Raw genomic sequence first — 14,829 nt, forward strand, 5'->3', positions numbered from 1 at the left:
AGGAACTGATGTCTCCAGCATCAAGGGAACAGTTCCAGACCGAACAGGAAACAGATGAAAGCCTCCAGAGAGCTTGGACAGCGGCACGGAGCAACCCACCGCCTCTCAGCTCTTCTAATCGATCCAGGTTTGTTATAGAAAGAGGACTTTTATACAAGGAAACTCTTTCTGGTGGACACCAGGAAGACTGGCATCCTCAGAAACAGTTGGTAGTTCCAACTAAATACCGGGCCAAGCTCTTGAGCTTAGCCCACGATCACCCTAGTGGCCATGCTGGGGTGAACAGGACCAAAGACCGTTTGGGGGGATCATTCCACTGGGAGGGAATGGGCAAGGATGTTTCTACCTATGTCCAGTCTTGTGAGGTGTGCCAAAGAGTGGGAAAACCCCAAGACCAGGTCAAAGCCCCTCTCCAGCCACTCCCCATCATTGAAGTTCCATTTCAGCGAGTAGCTGTGGATATTCTGGGTCCTTTTCCGAAAAAGACACCCAGAGGAAAGCAGTACATACTGACTTTCATGGATTTTGCCACCCGATGGCCGGAAGCAGTAGCTCTAAGCAACACCAGGGCTAAAAGTGTGTGTCAGGCACTAGCAGACATTTTTGCCAGGGTAGGTTGGCCCTCCGACATCCTCACAGATGCAGGGACTAATTTCCTGGCAGGAACTATGAAAAACCTTTGGGAAGCTCATGGGGTAAATCACTTGGTTGCCACTCCTTACCACCATCAAACAAATGGCATGGTGGAGAAGTTTAATGGAACTTTGGGGGCCATGATACGTAAATTTGTAAATGAGCACTCCAATGATTGGGACCTAGTGTTGCAGCAGTTGCTCTTTGCCTACAGAGCTGTACCACATCCCAGTTTAGGGTTTTCCCCATTTGAACTTGTATATGGCCGTGAGGTTAAGGGGCCATTGCAGTTGGTGAAGCAGCAATGGGAGGGATTTACACCTTCTCCAGGAACTAACATTCTGGACTTTGTAACCAACCTACAGAACACCCTCCGAACCTCTTTAGCCCTTGCTAGAGAAAACTTACAGGATGCTCAAAAAGAGCAAAAAGCCTGGTATGATAAACATGCCAGAGAGCGTTCCTTCAAAGTAGGAGACCAGGTCATGGTCTTAAAGGCGCTCCAGGCCCATAAAATGGAAGCATCGTGGGAAGGGCCATTCACGGTCCAGGAGCGCCTGGGAGCTGTTAATTATCTCATAGCATTCCCCACCTCCAACCGAAAGCCTAAGGTGTACCATATTAATTCTCTAAAGCCCTTTTATTCCAGAGAATTAAAGGTTTGTCAGTTTACAGCCCAGGGAGGAGACGACGCTGAGTGGCCTGAAGGTGTTTACTACGAAGGGAAATGTGCTGGTGGTGTGGAAGAGGTGAACCTCTCCATGACCCTTGGGCGTATGCAGCGACAGCAGATCCAGGAGCTGTGCACTAGCTACGCACCAACGTTCTCAGCCACCCCAGGACTGACTGAACGGGCATACCACTCCATTGACACAGGTAATGCTCTCCCAATTAGGGTCCAACCTTACCGGGTGTCTCCTCAAGCTAAAACTGCTATAGAACGGGAGATCCAGGATATGTTACAGATGGGTGTAATCCGCCCCTCTGAAAGTGCATGGGCATCTCCAGTGGTTCTAGTTCCCAAACCAGATGGGGAAATACGTTTTTGCGTGGACTACCGTAAGCTAAATGCTGTAACTCGCCCAGACAACTATCCAATGCCACGCACAGATGAACTATTGGAGAAACTGGGACGGGCCCAGTTCATCTCTACCTTGGACTTAACCAAGGGGTACTGGCAGGTACCGCTAGATGAATCTGCCAAGGAAAGGTCAGCCTTCATCACACATCTCGGGCTGTATGAATTTAATGTACTCCCTTTCGGGCTGCGAAATGCACCCGCCACTTTCCAAAGACTTGTAGATGGTCTCCTAGCGGGATTAGGAGAATATGCAGTCGCCTACCTTGACGACGTGGCCATATTTTCGGATTCCTGGGCAGACCACCTGGAACATCGACAAAAAGTCCTTGAGCGCATAAGGGAGGCAGGACTAACTGTTAAGGCTAAGAAGTGTCAAATAGGCCTAAACAGAGTGACTTACCTTGGACACCAGGTGGGTCAAGGAACTATCAGCCCCCTACAGGCCAAAGTGGATGCTATCCAAAAGTGGCCTGTCCCAAAGTCAAAGAAACAGGTTCAATCCTTCTTAGGCTTGGCCGGTTATTACAGACGATTTGTACCGCACTACAGCCAAATTGCCGCCCCACTGACAGACCTAACCAAAAAGAAACAGCCAAATGCTGTTCAGTGGACCGGAAAGTGTCAGAAGGCCTTTAACAAGCTTAAAGCGACACTCATGTCTGACCCTGTACTAAGGGCCCCAGACTTTGACAAACCGTTCCTAGTAACCACAGATGCATCTGAGCGTGGTGTGGGAGCAGTTTTAATGCAGAAAGGACCTGATCAAGAATTCCACCCTGTAGTGTTTCTCAGCAAAAAACTGTCTGAGAGGGAAAGCAACTGGTCAGTCACTGAAAAAGAATGTTACGCCATTGTCTACGCTCTGGAAAAGCTACGCCCATATGTTTGGGGACGGCGTTTCCACCTGCAAACCGACCATGTTGCACTGAAGTGGCTTCACACCGTCAAGGAAACTAACAAAAAACTTCTTCGGTGGAGTTTATCTCTCCAAGATTTTGATTTCGACGTCCAACACATCTCAGGAGCTTCTAACAAAGTGGCTGATGCACTCTCCCGTGAAAGTTTCCCAGAATCAACTGGTTAAAATCGTCCTTGAGATGTGGAAAATATTGTTAGTCTTTATGTACTTGGTAGTATATTTAGAGATGCATGTGTCTTATTAACTCTGTTTTTCCTAGAGCTCCAGGAAGAAATCCCAGCCAGTGTTTCACCCTAGCTGAGATTTGGGGGGCGTGTCATAAATATAAAGGGAAGGGTAAACCCCTTTGAAATCCCTCCTGGCCAGGGGAAAGCTCCTCTCACCTGTAAAGGGTTAAGAAGCTAAAGGTAACTTCGCTGGCACCTGACCAAAATGACCAATGAGGAGACAAGATATTTTCAAAAGCTGGGAGGAGGGAGAGGAACAAAGGGTCTGGGTCTGTCTGTGTGCTGCTCTTTGCCAGGGACAGAACAGGAATGGAGTCTTAGAACTTTTAGTAAGTAATCTAGCTAGGTATGTGTTAGATTATGATTTCTTTAAATGGCTGAGAAAAGAATTGTGCTGAATAGAATAACTATTTCTGTCTGTGCATCTTTTTTGTAACTTAAGGTTTTGCCTAGAGGGGTTCTCTATGTTTTTGAATCTAATTACCCTGTAAGATATCTACCATCCTGATTTTACAGGGGGGATTTCTTTATTTCTATTTACTTCTATTTTTTTATTAAAAGTCTTCTTGTAAAAACTGAATGCTTTTTCATTGTTCTCAGATCCAAGGGTTTGGGTCTGTGGTCACCTATGCAAATTGGTGAGGCTTTTTATCCAACATTTCCCAGGAAAGGGGGGGTGCAAGTGTTGGGAGGATTGTTCATTGTTCTTAAGATCCAAGGGTCTGGGTCTGTAGTCACCTAGGCAAATTGGTGAGGCTTTTTACCAAACCTTGTCCAGGAAGTGGGGTGCAAGGTTTTGGGAAGTATTTTGGGGGGAAAGATGCGTCCAAACAGCTCTTCCCCAGTAACCAGTATTAGTTTGGTGGTGGTAGCGGCCATTCCAAGGATAACGGGTGTAATATTTTGTACCTTGGGGAAGTTTTGACCTAAGCTGGTAAAGATAAGCTTAGGAGGTTTTTCATGCAGGTCCCCACATCTGTACCCTAGAGTTCAGAGTGGGGGAGGAACCTTGACATGAGGGCTTAAAAATTATGCTGGCATAGCTATGTTGACCCTCTAACTGATATAGCAGTGCCAATAAAAGGCTAAATGTAGACACAGCTATACTAGCAAAAAAGTCCTTTAGCCATATAGGTTATTCCATTCGGGGAACCGGTTTAAGCTGTATGGGCAAAATAACTTTTACTGGTATAAGCCATGTTTCCACTAGAGAAGATTGATGGTATAGCTCTATCGGTGTAGTTGCAAACCCTTTTAAGTGTAGAGAAGGCTATAGATCTTTTGACAATATGGCCAGTTATTTAGGTGTCTAAATGTCAGCTGCTGAGTAATTTTGGAAATCTGGCCCTTAGACTTTTTTTTTTTTAGCATTTTTCAATTGTTTGATGATATGTAGAGAGAGAATATTTTTGGAAACTGCCCATTTCTACCTAAATTTCCAAAAATATCATGAAATATAATACTTCATGGCTACATGTAGTTCAAGGATAAATAGAGGAGTAATATGCCATTTGTACCAAATTAAATCAGACTTTCAGTTCAATTAAAACAGCTTGCAGCTGGATGTCATAATCTGATTTCCTGACACTCTGAGAAAAATTGAAGCCCTCCAAAAGGCCCCTGCTGATCTTCAGCATGAAGTAGAGTTCACTAGCAATGTCTCCCAGTCTCTGAATGCTTTCAAATTTAGTATTAAAAGAGAGCGAGAGAGAGATAAAACACAAGGTTAGCTGGAAGCAGCTCTCAAATAGTATTTTATTACTACTTAATGAAACCTATAGTACAATGTAAAGCAATGATCATGCTGGTATTTTTTTTAAAAGAAGCTATTTTACTGAATAATACATTAGGTGAATTTGTATTTTAGAGACCGAGGAGTGTTGTTTTGACACTGATTGAATGTTGAAAAAAATCTAACAAAAGAATCTAGAAAATTTATTCCAATATATTAGGCAAACTATTTGTAGCTTTCTTGGGAATGTGACTGATAGTGTATATTCATAGTCATGTGTATGAAAATGCTGGAGCTTGAGATTTGCTTTCTTGAGCATTATTTTAAACTGGAACGTGCTGCTCTCCGTTAACATGAGTGTTTCTTTTATTTTACAAGTCTGACCATAATTCTTTAACCTGTGCTTGCCTTCTTTCCACCTATCCTCACAATTGCCAAGATTCATTACTTCTTATCTAAAATGTGGGCCACTAATCCAGGATGCCAGATCTGCACAGGCAGAGGTGTCCACCTACACCAATTAAATTTCAGTATCAAGACCTTAGGAGGTCATACATTCTTCACTACATTAGCCATGATAGTAGAGTCTGCCTGTAAAGCTCCGAGCACAAAGTGGGGTTTTGTATAATCCACACATAATAATAGTAAAAAGTAAAAATGACCAAAGAAATTTGCAGATAACAGGTGTCTTGAATAGGGAGGTAAATGAAGTAATTATAGACAAAGGGATCCAAGATGAGTAATGATAACACTTAGCTTTTATAGGACCCGATACAGAGCTCAGTGATATCAATGGACGTCTTTTTATGGAATTCAGTGGACTTTGGATCAACCCCGTAGGCACTTTACACCTACAACATGTTTTAAAAGCATTAACTCTCATGGTACTCTATGAGGTAGGTAACAAATAGATCTGTCTATAGTTGCATTAAAACCATGTTACCTGTAATGGATTTAGATAGTAAACTATCTTGAACAGATTTTTCAACATGACTTGATTCCTGTCTGGTGAGCTAAATCATGTCAAAACCCTTTTAGTTAGAAGGGTTAGGACACTGTTAAAACTACTTGAGGTATCATGATCTTAAAGAGATAGTCAACTTAAATCATACTTCTCCTGATTTTTTTTTAAACCACAGTTCAAAGTAATATGATTTCTAAAATAGTAAGAGCTTAGCGGGGGAAAATCCTAGCTTTTGGGTGTGTTTATGTATTCGACTGCCCAGGCATCCAGTCTAGTCAGTATCCCTATTTTCCCTGAAATTACTTTTTCTTCTTTTGTAGATTTCACACAGCAACGTTTTGAAAATAGGATTGTAAAACACAAAAATTAACAGACTCATGGAGGGGTAGGTGGCCATTACATGAAGCTGTTTAACTTACTTTTAAAAACTGACTAGATTTCAAGTTGGTGTACTTTTAATACAAACAAAGATAGAGTCTCTCCTGGCATGTACAGCAAGCAACTGTGTTTGAAGTTAATTCCTTACTCTGTTTATTTGAACAGGACATATTTCTCATCATCACTCCCATAGCACATTTCAGAAGAGAGAAGGAACACTTCTGCTCTGCTACACTGGAGTAAACCAGAATAACTCTGCTGACTTTGATGGAATTACTCTGGATTTGCCAGGGTGTAAATGAGAACAAAATTGGAGTTACTCTTGCTAAAGAATAATGCTATAAGGTTGCAAGCCACAACGCATGGGCATTTAGGGAACTAAAATGTCTCTAATTCATAGATTTAAAGCCAGAATTGACCATTATGTTCATCTAGTCTAACCTTGTGCATAACACAATCCAAAGACCATGTTATTGTTCATTGTGAACTTTTGTGTCCTACAGAAACAGTTAAAATAATAACACCAGAGACATTGAATAAAAGGTCATTCATGTCCATGCCAAAAGGTCAGAAAGTAGGAAAATATACTTTCAGTGTAAATTGATTAAAAGGAATATAACTATATAATGTATCTAAAACCTGAGCTCTGTATAGCAAATAATTCAGACAGGTGCAAAGCAGTTTCAAACAAGACTGTACTATAGAAGCAGCAGGACACAACATTTATGAAAATATATACAAAAAACTAAGAAAGGATAAAATTGCTAATCAGCAGTCAGCAGTTTCAGCTGGCATAAATTCCAAGGATCTGTTAATGAATTATTAAACTGAAATGTGTCCCTGGAAATAGATGACAAGGATTGGGTAAATGACATCTCTTGAATGATCTGAAACAAATGTGACAATCAACGAATTTGAAAACACTGTGAGGATGTTAGGGAGCTGCTATCAGATTACACATTTCTACATCAATTACACATTTTAAAATAAACTTAAAGAGGTTCTTGTGCAGCTGTCAGTGTACTTTTTATCTTTATTTAGTACTATGCTTTTGGCCTAAGATAGAACATCATGATTACAGATACTGAGGGAAAGAGTGAAGGAATTAATCAGATATGTACAGCAGCACTTGAAGGCAATTTAGGTATTTGGTGGATAGGGCTGTCATGTGAATTGTCATGTGAATTAGGCAAAATATTCCTAATGAAAGGGTGAGGTTTTTTTTTTTCTTTTTGGTCAAAACTCTGCTTCTTTTTGAGTTTGAGAAATGTTTGCAATTTTGGAGTCATTTTATTAAACTGTGAAACTATTCAAAGAAATTTTGCTTAAATTTGTCTTTTAGTTAGGAAGACTAAAATTTTTGATGAGCCCCTTTTGGCTCAAAATTCATAGCTTTGCCAAAACGGAGCAAAAGTACAATGAAAAATCATCTGTACATTGCTAGGTGGTTGAGTTGAAGACTTTGTCTGTGCAAAAGTAGGACTGACAACTTTCCTTATATTGATGGGAAATGTCTCATGTCCACATACATTGTCTCCGATCCATATATCTTTAATGTGAGATATCAGTTTATTCAGTTGAATTGTCAGTTTAATTAGGTTGATAAAAGCTATACTTGTGCAATTTTTGTGCATAGACAAGCGCCCCCCAACCTCCCACTAAAGATAGGATAAAAGTGAAATTTCCCTAAAGCGTAGAATGTTCAAGGGGGAAACAGAATGACTCAGAAAACAGATCTAGAAGAAACAGTCTTCATATTGTGGACACTAGAGAGGGTTTGGAAGGTACAGATGCTGTCAAGGTTCCTCCCCCACTCTGAACTCTAGGGTACAGATGTGGGGACCTGCATGAAAAACCTCCTAAGCTTATCTTTACCAGCTTAGGTCAAAACTTCCCCAAGGTACAAAATATTACACCCGTTATCCTTGGACTGGCCGCTACCACCACCAAAGTAATACTGGTTACTGGGGAAGAGCTGTTTGGACGCGTCCTTCCCCCCAAAATACTTCCCAAAACCTTGCACCCCACTTCCTGGACAAGGTTTGGTAAAAAGCCTCACCAATTTGCCTAGGTGACTACAGACCCAGACCCTTGGATCTTAAGAACAATGAACAATCCTCCCAACACTTGCACCCCCCCTTTCCTGGGAAATGTTAGATAAAAAGCCTCACCAATTTGCATAGGTGACCACAGACCCAAACCCTTGGATCTGAGAACAATGAAAAAGCATTCAGTTTTTTACAAGAAGACTTTTAATAAAAAATAGAAGTAAATAGAAATAAAGGGTATGTCTACACTACGAAATTAGGTTGAATTTATAGAAGTCGGTTTTTTAGAAATCGGTTTTATATATTCGAGTGTGTGTGTCCCCACAGAAAATGCTCTAAGTGCATTAAGTGCATTAACTCGGCGGAGCGCTTCCACAGTACCGAGGCAAGCGTCGACTTCCGGAGCGTTGCACTGTGGGTAGCTATCCCACAGTTCCCGCAGTCTCCGCTGCCCATTGGAATTCTGGGTTGAGATCCCAATGCCTGATGGGGCTAAAACATTGTCGCGGGTGGTTCTGGGTACATATCGTCAGCCCCCCGTTCCCTCCCTCCCCCCGTGAAAGCAAGGGCAGACAATCATTTCGCGCCTTTTTTCCTGAGTTACCTGTGCAGACGCCATACCACAGCAAGCATGGAGCCCGCTCAGGTAACCGTCACCCTATGTCTCCTGGGTGCTGGCAGATGCGGTACGGCTTTGCTGCACAGTAGCAGCAACCCATTGCCTTCTGGCAGCAGACGGTGCAATACGATTGGTAGTCGTCCTCGTCGTGTCCGAGGTGCTCCTGGCCACGTCGGCTGGGAGCGCCTGGGCAGACATGGGCGCAGGGACTAAATTTGGAGTGACTTGACCAGGTCATTCTCTTTAGTCCTGCAGTCAGTCCTATTGAACCGTCTTATGGTGAGCGGGCAGGCGATGCGGACTGCTAGCAGTCGTACTGTACCATCTTCTGCCAGGCAGGCAAGAGATGAGGATTGCTAGCAGTCGTATTGCACCATCTTCTGCCAGCCAAAGATGTAAAAGATAGATGGAGTGGGTCAAAACAAGAAATAGACCAGATTTGTTTTGTACTCATTTGCCTCCTCCCCTGTCTAGGGGACTCATTCCTCTAGGTCACACTGCAGTCACTCACAGAGAAGGTGCAGCGAGGTAAATCTAGCCATGTATCAATCAGAGGCCAGGCTAACCTCCTTGTTCCAATAACAACGATAACTTAGGTGCACCATTTCTTATTGGAACCCTCCGTGCAGTCCTGCCTGAAATACTCCTTGATGTACAGGCACCCCCTTTGTTGATTTTAGCTCCCTGAAGCCAACCCTGTAAGCCGTGTCGTCAGTCGCCCCTCCCTCCGTCAGAGCAACGGCAGACAATCGTTCCGCGCCTTTTTTCTGTGCGGACGCCATACCAAGGCAAGCATGGAGGCCGCTCAGCTCACTTTGGCAATTAGGAGCACATTAACCACCACACGCATTATCCAGCAGTATATGCAGCACCAGAACATGGCAACGCGATACCGGGCGAGGAGGCGACGTCAGCACGGTCCCGTGAGTGATCAGGACATGGACACAGATTTCTCTGAAAGCATGGGCCCTGACAATGCATGCATCATGGTGCTAATGGGGCAGGTTCATGCTGTGGAACGCCTATTCTGGGCTCGGGAAACAAGCACAGACTGGTGGGACCGCATAGTGTTGCAGGTCTGGGACGATTCCCAGTGGCTACGAAACTTTCGCATGCGTAAGGGCACTTTCATGGAACTTTGTGACTTGCTTTCCCCTGCCCTGAAGCGCATGAATACCAAGATGAGAGCAGCCCTCACAGTTGAGAAGCGAGTGGCGATAGCCCTGTGGAAGCTTGCAACGCCAGACAGCTACTGGTCAGTTGGGAATCAATTTGGAGTGGGCAAATCTACTGTGGGGGCTGCTGTGATGCAAGTAGCCCACGCAATCAAAGATCTGCTGATATCAAGGGTAGTGACCCTGGGAAATGTGCAGGTCATAGTGGATGGCTTTGCTGCAATGGGATTCCCTAACTGTGGTGAGGCCATAGACGAAACCCATATCCCTATCTTGGCACCGGAGCACCAAGCCGCCGAGTACATAAACCGCAAGGGGTACTTTTCGATAGTGCTGCAAGCTCTGGTGGATCACAAGGGACGTTTCACCAACATCAACGTGGGATGGCCGGGAAAGGTGCATGATGCTCGCATCTTCAGGAACTCTGGTCTGTTTCAAAAGCTGCAGGAAGGGACTTTATTCCCAGACCAGAAAATAACTGTTGGGGATGTTGAAATGCCGACAGTTATCCTTGGGGACCCAGCCTACCCCTTAATGCCATGGCTCATGAAGCCGTACACAGGCAGCCTGGACAGTAGTCAGGAGCTGTTCAACTACAGGCTGAGCAAGTGCAGAATGGTGGTAGAATGTGCATTTGGACGTTTAAAGGCACGCTGGCACAGTTTACTGACTCGCTTAGACCTCAATGAAACCAATATTCCCACTGTTATTACTGCTTGCTGTGTGCTCCACAATATCTGTGAGAGTAAGGGGGAGACGTTTATGGCGGGGTGGGAGGTTGAGGCAAATCGCCTAGCTGCTGGTTACGCGCAGCCAGACACCAGGGCGGTTAGAAGAGCGCAGGAGGGTGCGGTACGCATCAGAGAAGCTTTGAAAACCAGTTTCATGACTGGCCAGGCTACGGTGTGAAAGTTCTGTTTGTTTCTCCTTGATGAAACCCCCCGCCCCTTGGTTCACTCTACTTCCCTGTAAGCTAACCACCCTCCCCTCCTCCCTTTAATCATTGCTTGCAGAGGCAATAAAGTCATTTCTGCTTCACAGTCATGCATTCGTTATTCATTCATCACACAAATAGGGGGATGACTACCAAGGTATCCCAGGAGGGGTGGTGGAGGAGGGAAGGAAAATGCCACACAGCACTTTAAAAGTTTACAACTTTAAAATTTATTGAATGACAGCCTTCTTCTTTTTGGGCAATCCTCTGTAGTGGAGTGGCTGGTTGGCCGGAGGCCCCCCCACCGCGTTCTTGGGCATCTGGGTGTGGAGACTATGGAACTTGGGGAGGAGGGCGGTTGGTTACAGAGGGGCAGCAGTGGCAGTCTGTGCTCCAGCTGCCTTTGCTGCAGCTCAACCATACACTGGAGCATACTGGTTTGGTCCTGCAGCAGCCTCAGCATTGAATCCTGCCTCCTCTCATCACGCTGCCGCCACATTTGAGCTTCAGCCCTGTCTTCAGCCCGCCACTTACTCTCTTCAGCCCGCCACCTCTCCTCCCGGTCATTTTGTGCTTTCCTGCACTCTGACATTATTTGCCTCCACGCATTCGTCTGTGCTCTGTCAGTGTGGGAGGACAGCATGAGCTCGGAGAACATTTCATCGCGAGTGCGTTTTTTTTTCTTTCTAAGCTTCACTAGCCTCTGGGAAGGAGAAGATCCTGTGATCATTGAAACACATGCAGCTGGTGGAGAAAAAAAAAGGGACAGCGGTATTTAAAAAGACACATTTTATAAAACAGTCGCTACACTCTTTCAGGGTAAACCTTGCTGTTAACATTACATACATAGCACATGTGCTTTCGTTACAAGGTCGCATTTTGCCTCCTCCCACCACGTGACTACCCCCTCAACCTTCTCCCCTCCCTGTGGCTAACAGCGGGGAACATTTCTGTTTAGCCACAGGCAAACAGCCCAGCAGGAATGGGCTCCTCTGAGTGTCCCCTGAAGAAAAGCACCCTATTTCAACCAGGTGACCATGAATTATATCTCACTCTCCTGAGGATAACACAGAGAGATAAAGAACGGATTTTGGTTGAATGCCAGCAAACATACACTGCAATGCTTTGTTCTACAGTGATTCCTGGCCTGGAGTGGTACTGGCCTGGAGTGGTAAAGTGTCCTACCATGAAGGACGAAATAAGGCTGCCCTCCCCAGAAACCTTTTGCAAAGGCTTTAGGACTACATCTAGGAGAACCACAAATGCCAGGGCAAAGTAATCCTTTCACATGCTTGCTTTTAAACCATGTATAGCATTTTAAAAGGTACACTCACCAGAGGTCCCTTCTCCGCCTGCTGGGTCCAGGAGGCAGTCTTGGGTGGGTTCGGGGGGTACTGGCTCCAGGTCTAGGGTGAGAAACAGTTCCTGGCTGTCGGGAAAACCGGTTTCTCCACTTGCTTGCTGTGAGCTATCTACAACCTCCTCCTCCTCCTCATCTTCTTCGTCCCCAAAACCTACTTCCGTATTGCCTCCATCTCCATTGAAGGAGTCAAACAACACGGCTGGGGTAGTGGTGGCTGAACCCCCTAAAATGGCATGCAGCTCATCATAGAAGCGGCATGTTTGGGGCTCTGACCCAGAGCGGCTGTTCGCCTCTCTGGTTTTCTGGTAGGCTTGCCTCAGCTCCTTCAGTTTCACGCGGCACTGCTTCAGGTCCCTGTTATGGCCTCTGTCCTTCATGCCCTGGGAGATTTTCAGAAAGGTTTTGGCATTTCGAAAACTGGAACGGAGTTCTGATAGCACGGATTCCTCTCCCCAAACAGCGATCAGATCCCGTACCTCCCGTTCGGTCCATGCTGGAGCTCTTTTGCGATTCTGGGACTCTATCATGGTCACCTGTGCTGATGAGCTCTGCATGGTCACCTGCAGCTTGCCACGCTGGCCAAACAGGAAATGAGATTCAAAAGTTCGCGGTTCTTTTCCTGTCTACCTGGCCAGTGCATCTGAGTTGAGAGCGCTGTCCAGAGCGGTCAGAATGGAGCACTCTGGGATAGCTCCCGGAGGCCAATACCATCGAATTGTGTCCACAGTACCCCAAATTCGAGCTGGCAACGTCGATTTAAGCGCTAATCCACTTGTCAGGGGTGGAGTAAGGAAATCGATTTTAAGAGCCCTTTAAGTCGAAATAAAGGGCTTCATTGTGTGGATGGGTGCAGGTTTAAATCGATTTAACGCTGCTAAATTCGACCTAAAGTCCTAGTGTAGACCAGGGCAAAGAAATCCCCCCTGTAAAATCAGGATGGTAGATATCTTACAGGGTAATTAGATTCAAAAAACAGAGAACCCCTCTAGGCAAAACCTTAAGTTACAAAAAAGATACACAGACAGAAATAGTTATTCTATTCAGCACAATTCTTTTCTCAGCCATTTAAAGAAATCATAATCTAACACATACCTAGCTAGATTTAGAACTTTTAGTAAGTAGACTCCATTCCTGTTCTGTCCCTGGCAAGAGCAGCATACAGACAGACACAGACCCTTTGTTTCTCTCCCTCCTCCCAGCTTTTGAAAGTATCTTGTCTCCTCATTGGTCATTTTGGTCAGGTGCCAGCGAGGTTACCTTTAGCTTCTTAACCCTTTACAGGTGAGAGGAGCTTTCCCCTGGCCAGGAGGGATTTCAAAGGGGTTTACCCTTCCCTTTATATTTATGACACGCCCCCCAAATCTCAGCTAGGGTGAAACACTGGCTGGGATTTCTTCCTGGAGCTCTAGGAAAACAGAGTTAATAAGACACATGCATCTCTAAATATACTACCAAGTACATAAAGACTAACAATATTTTCCACATCTCAAGGACGATTTTAACCAGTTGATTCTGGGAAACTTTCACAGGAGAGTGCATCAGCCACTTTGTTAGAAGCTCCTGAGATGTGTTGGATGTCGAAATCAAAATCTTGGAGAGCTAAACTCCACCGAAGAAGTTTTTTGTTAGTTTCTTTGATGGTGTGAAGCCACTTCAGTGCAACATGGTCGGTTTGCAGGTGGAAACGCCGTCCCCAAACATATGGGCGTAGCTTTTCCAGAGCGTAGACAATGGCGTAACATTCTTTTTCAGTGACTGACCAGTTGCTTTCCCTCTCAGACAGTTTTTTGCTGAGAAACACTACAGGGTGGAATTCTTGATCAGGTCCTTTCTGCATTAAAACTGCTCCCACACCACGCTCAGATGCATCTGTGGTTACTAGGAACGGTTTGTCAAAGTCTGGGGCCCTTAGTACAGGGTCAGACATGAGTGTCGCTTTAAGCTTGTTAAAGGCCTTCTGACACTTTCCGGTCCACTGAACAGCATTTGGCTGTTTCTTTTTGGTTAGGTCTGTCAGTGGGGCGGCAATTTGGCTGTAGTGCGGTACAAATCGTCTGTAATAACCAGCCAAGCCTAAGAAGGATTGAACCTGTTTCTTTGACTTTGGGACAGGCCACTTTTGGATGGCATGCACTTTGGCCTGTAGGGGGCTGATAGTTCCTTGACCCACCTGGTGTCCAAGGTAAGTCACTCTGTTTAGGCCTATTTGACACTTCTTAGCCTTAACAGTTAGTCCTGCCTCCCTTATGTGCTCAAGGACTTTTTGTCGATGTTCCAGGTGGTCTGCCCAGGAATCCGAAAATATGGCCATGTCGTCAAGGTAGGCGACTGCATATTCTCCTAATCCCGCTAGGAGACCATCTACAAGTCTTTGGAAAGTGGCGGGTGCATTTCGCAGCCCGAAAGGGAGTACATTAAATTCATACAGCCCGAGATGTGTGATGAAGGCTGACCTTTCCTTGGCAGATTCATCTAGCGGTACCTGCCAGTACCCCTTGGTTAAGTCCAAGGTAGAGATGAACTGGGCCCGTCCCAGTTTCTCCAATAGTTCATCTGTGCGTGGCATTGGATAGTTGTCTGGGCGAGTTACAGCATTTAGCTTACGGTAGTCCACGCAAAAACGTATTTCCCCATCTGGTTTGGGAACTAGAACCACTGGAGATGCCCATGCACTTTCAGAGGGGCGGATTACACCCATCTGTAACATATCCTGGATCTCCCGTTCTATAGCAGTTTTAGCTTGAGGAGACACCCGG

The 14,829-nt window shown here is 45.1% G+C and overlaps 1 protein-coding gene across 1 annotated transcript; it reads right to left on the reverse strand.

Moving 5' to 3' along the window:
* Nucleotides 1–10,903: 10,903 nt before the first annotated feature.
* On the reverse strand, nucleotides 10,904–12,924 carry LOC125635496 (uncharacterized). The gene is made up of 2 exons (XM_048847240.2): nucleotides 12,045–12,924; nucleotides 10,904–11,454 (listed from the first exon to the last, which is right to left on the reverse strand). Exons 1-2 carry the CDS (start codon nucleotides 12,625–12,627, stop codon nucleotides 10,934–10,936), a joined length of 1,104 nt encoding a protein of 367 aa, XP_048703197.2. The 5' UTR covers nucleotides 12,628–12,924; the 3' UTR covers nucleotides 10,904–10,933.
* Nucleotides 12,925–14,829: the final 1,905 nt, after the last annotated feature.

The sequence above is a fragment of the Caretta caretta genome, chromosome 4 (genome assembly GCF_965140235.1).
Source record: "Caretta caretta isolate rCarCar2 chromosome 4, rCarCar1.hap1, whole genome shotgun sequence".
Classification (NCBI taxonomy): domain Eukaryota; kingdom Metazoa; phylum Chordata; order Testudines; family Cheloniidae; genus Caretta; species Caretta caretta.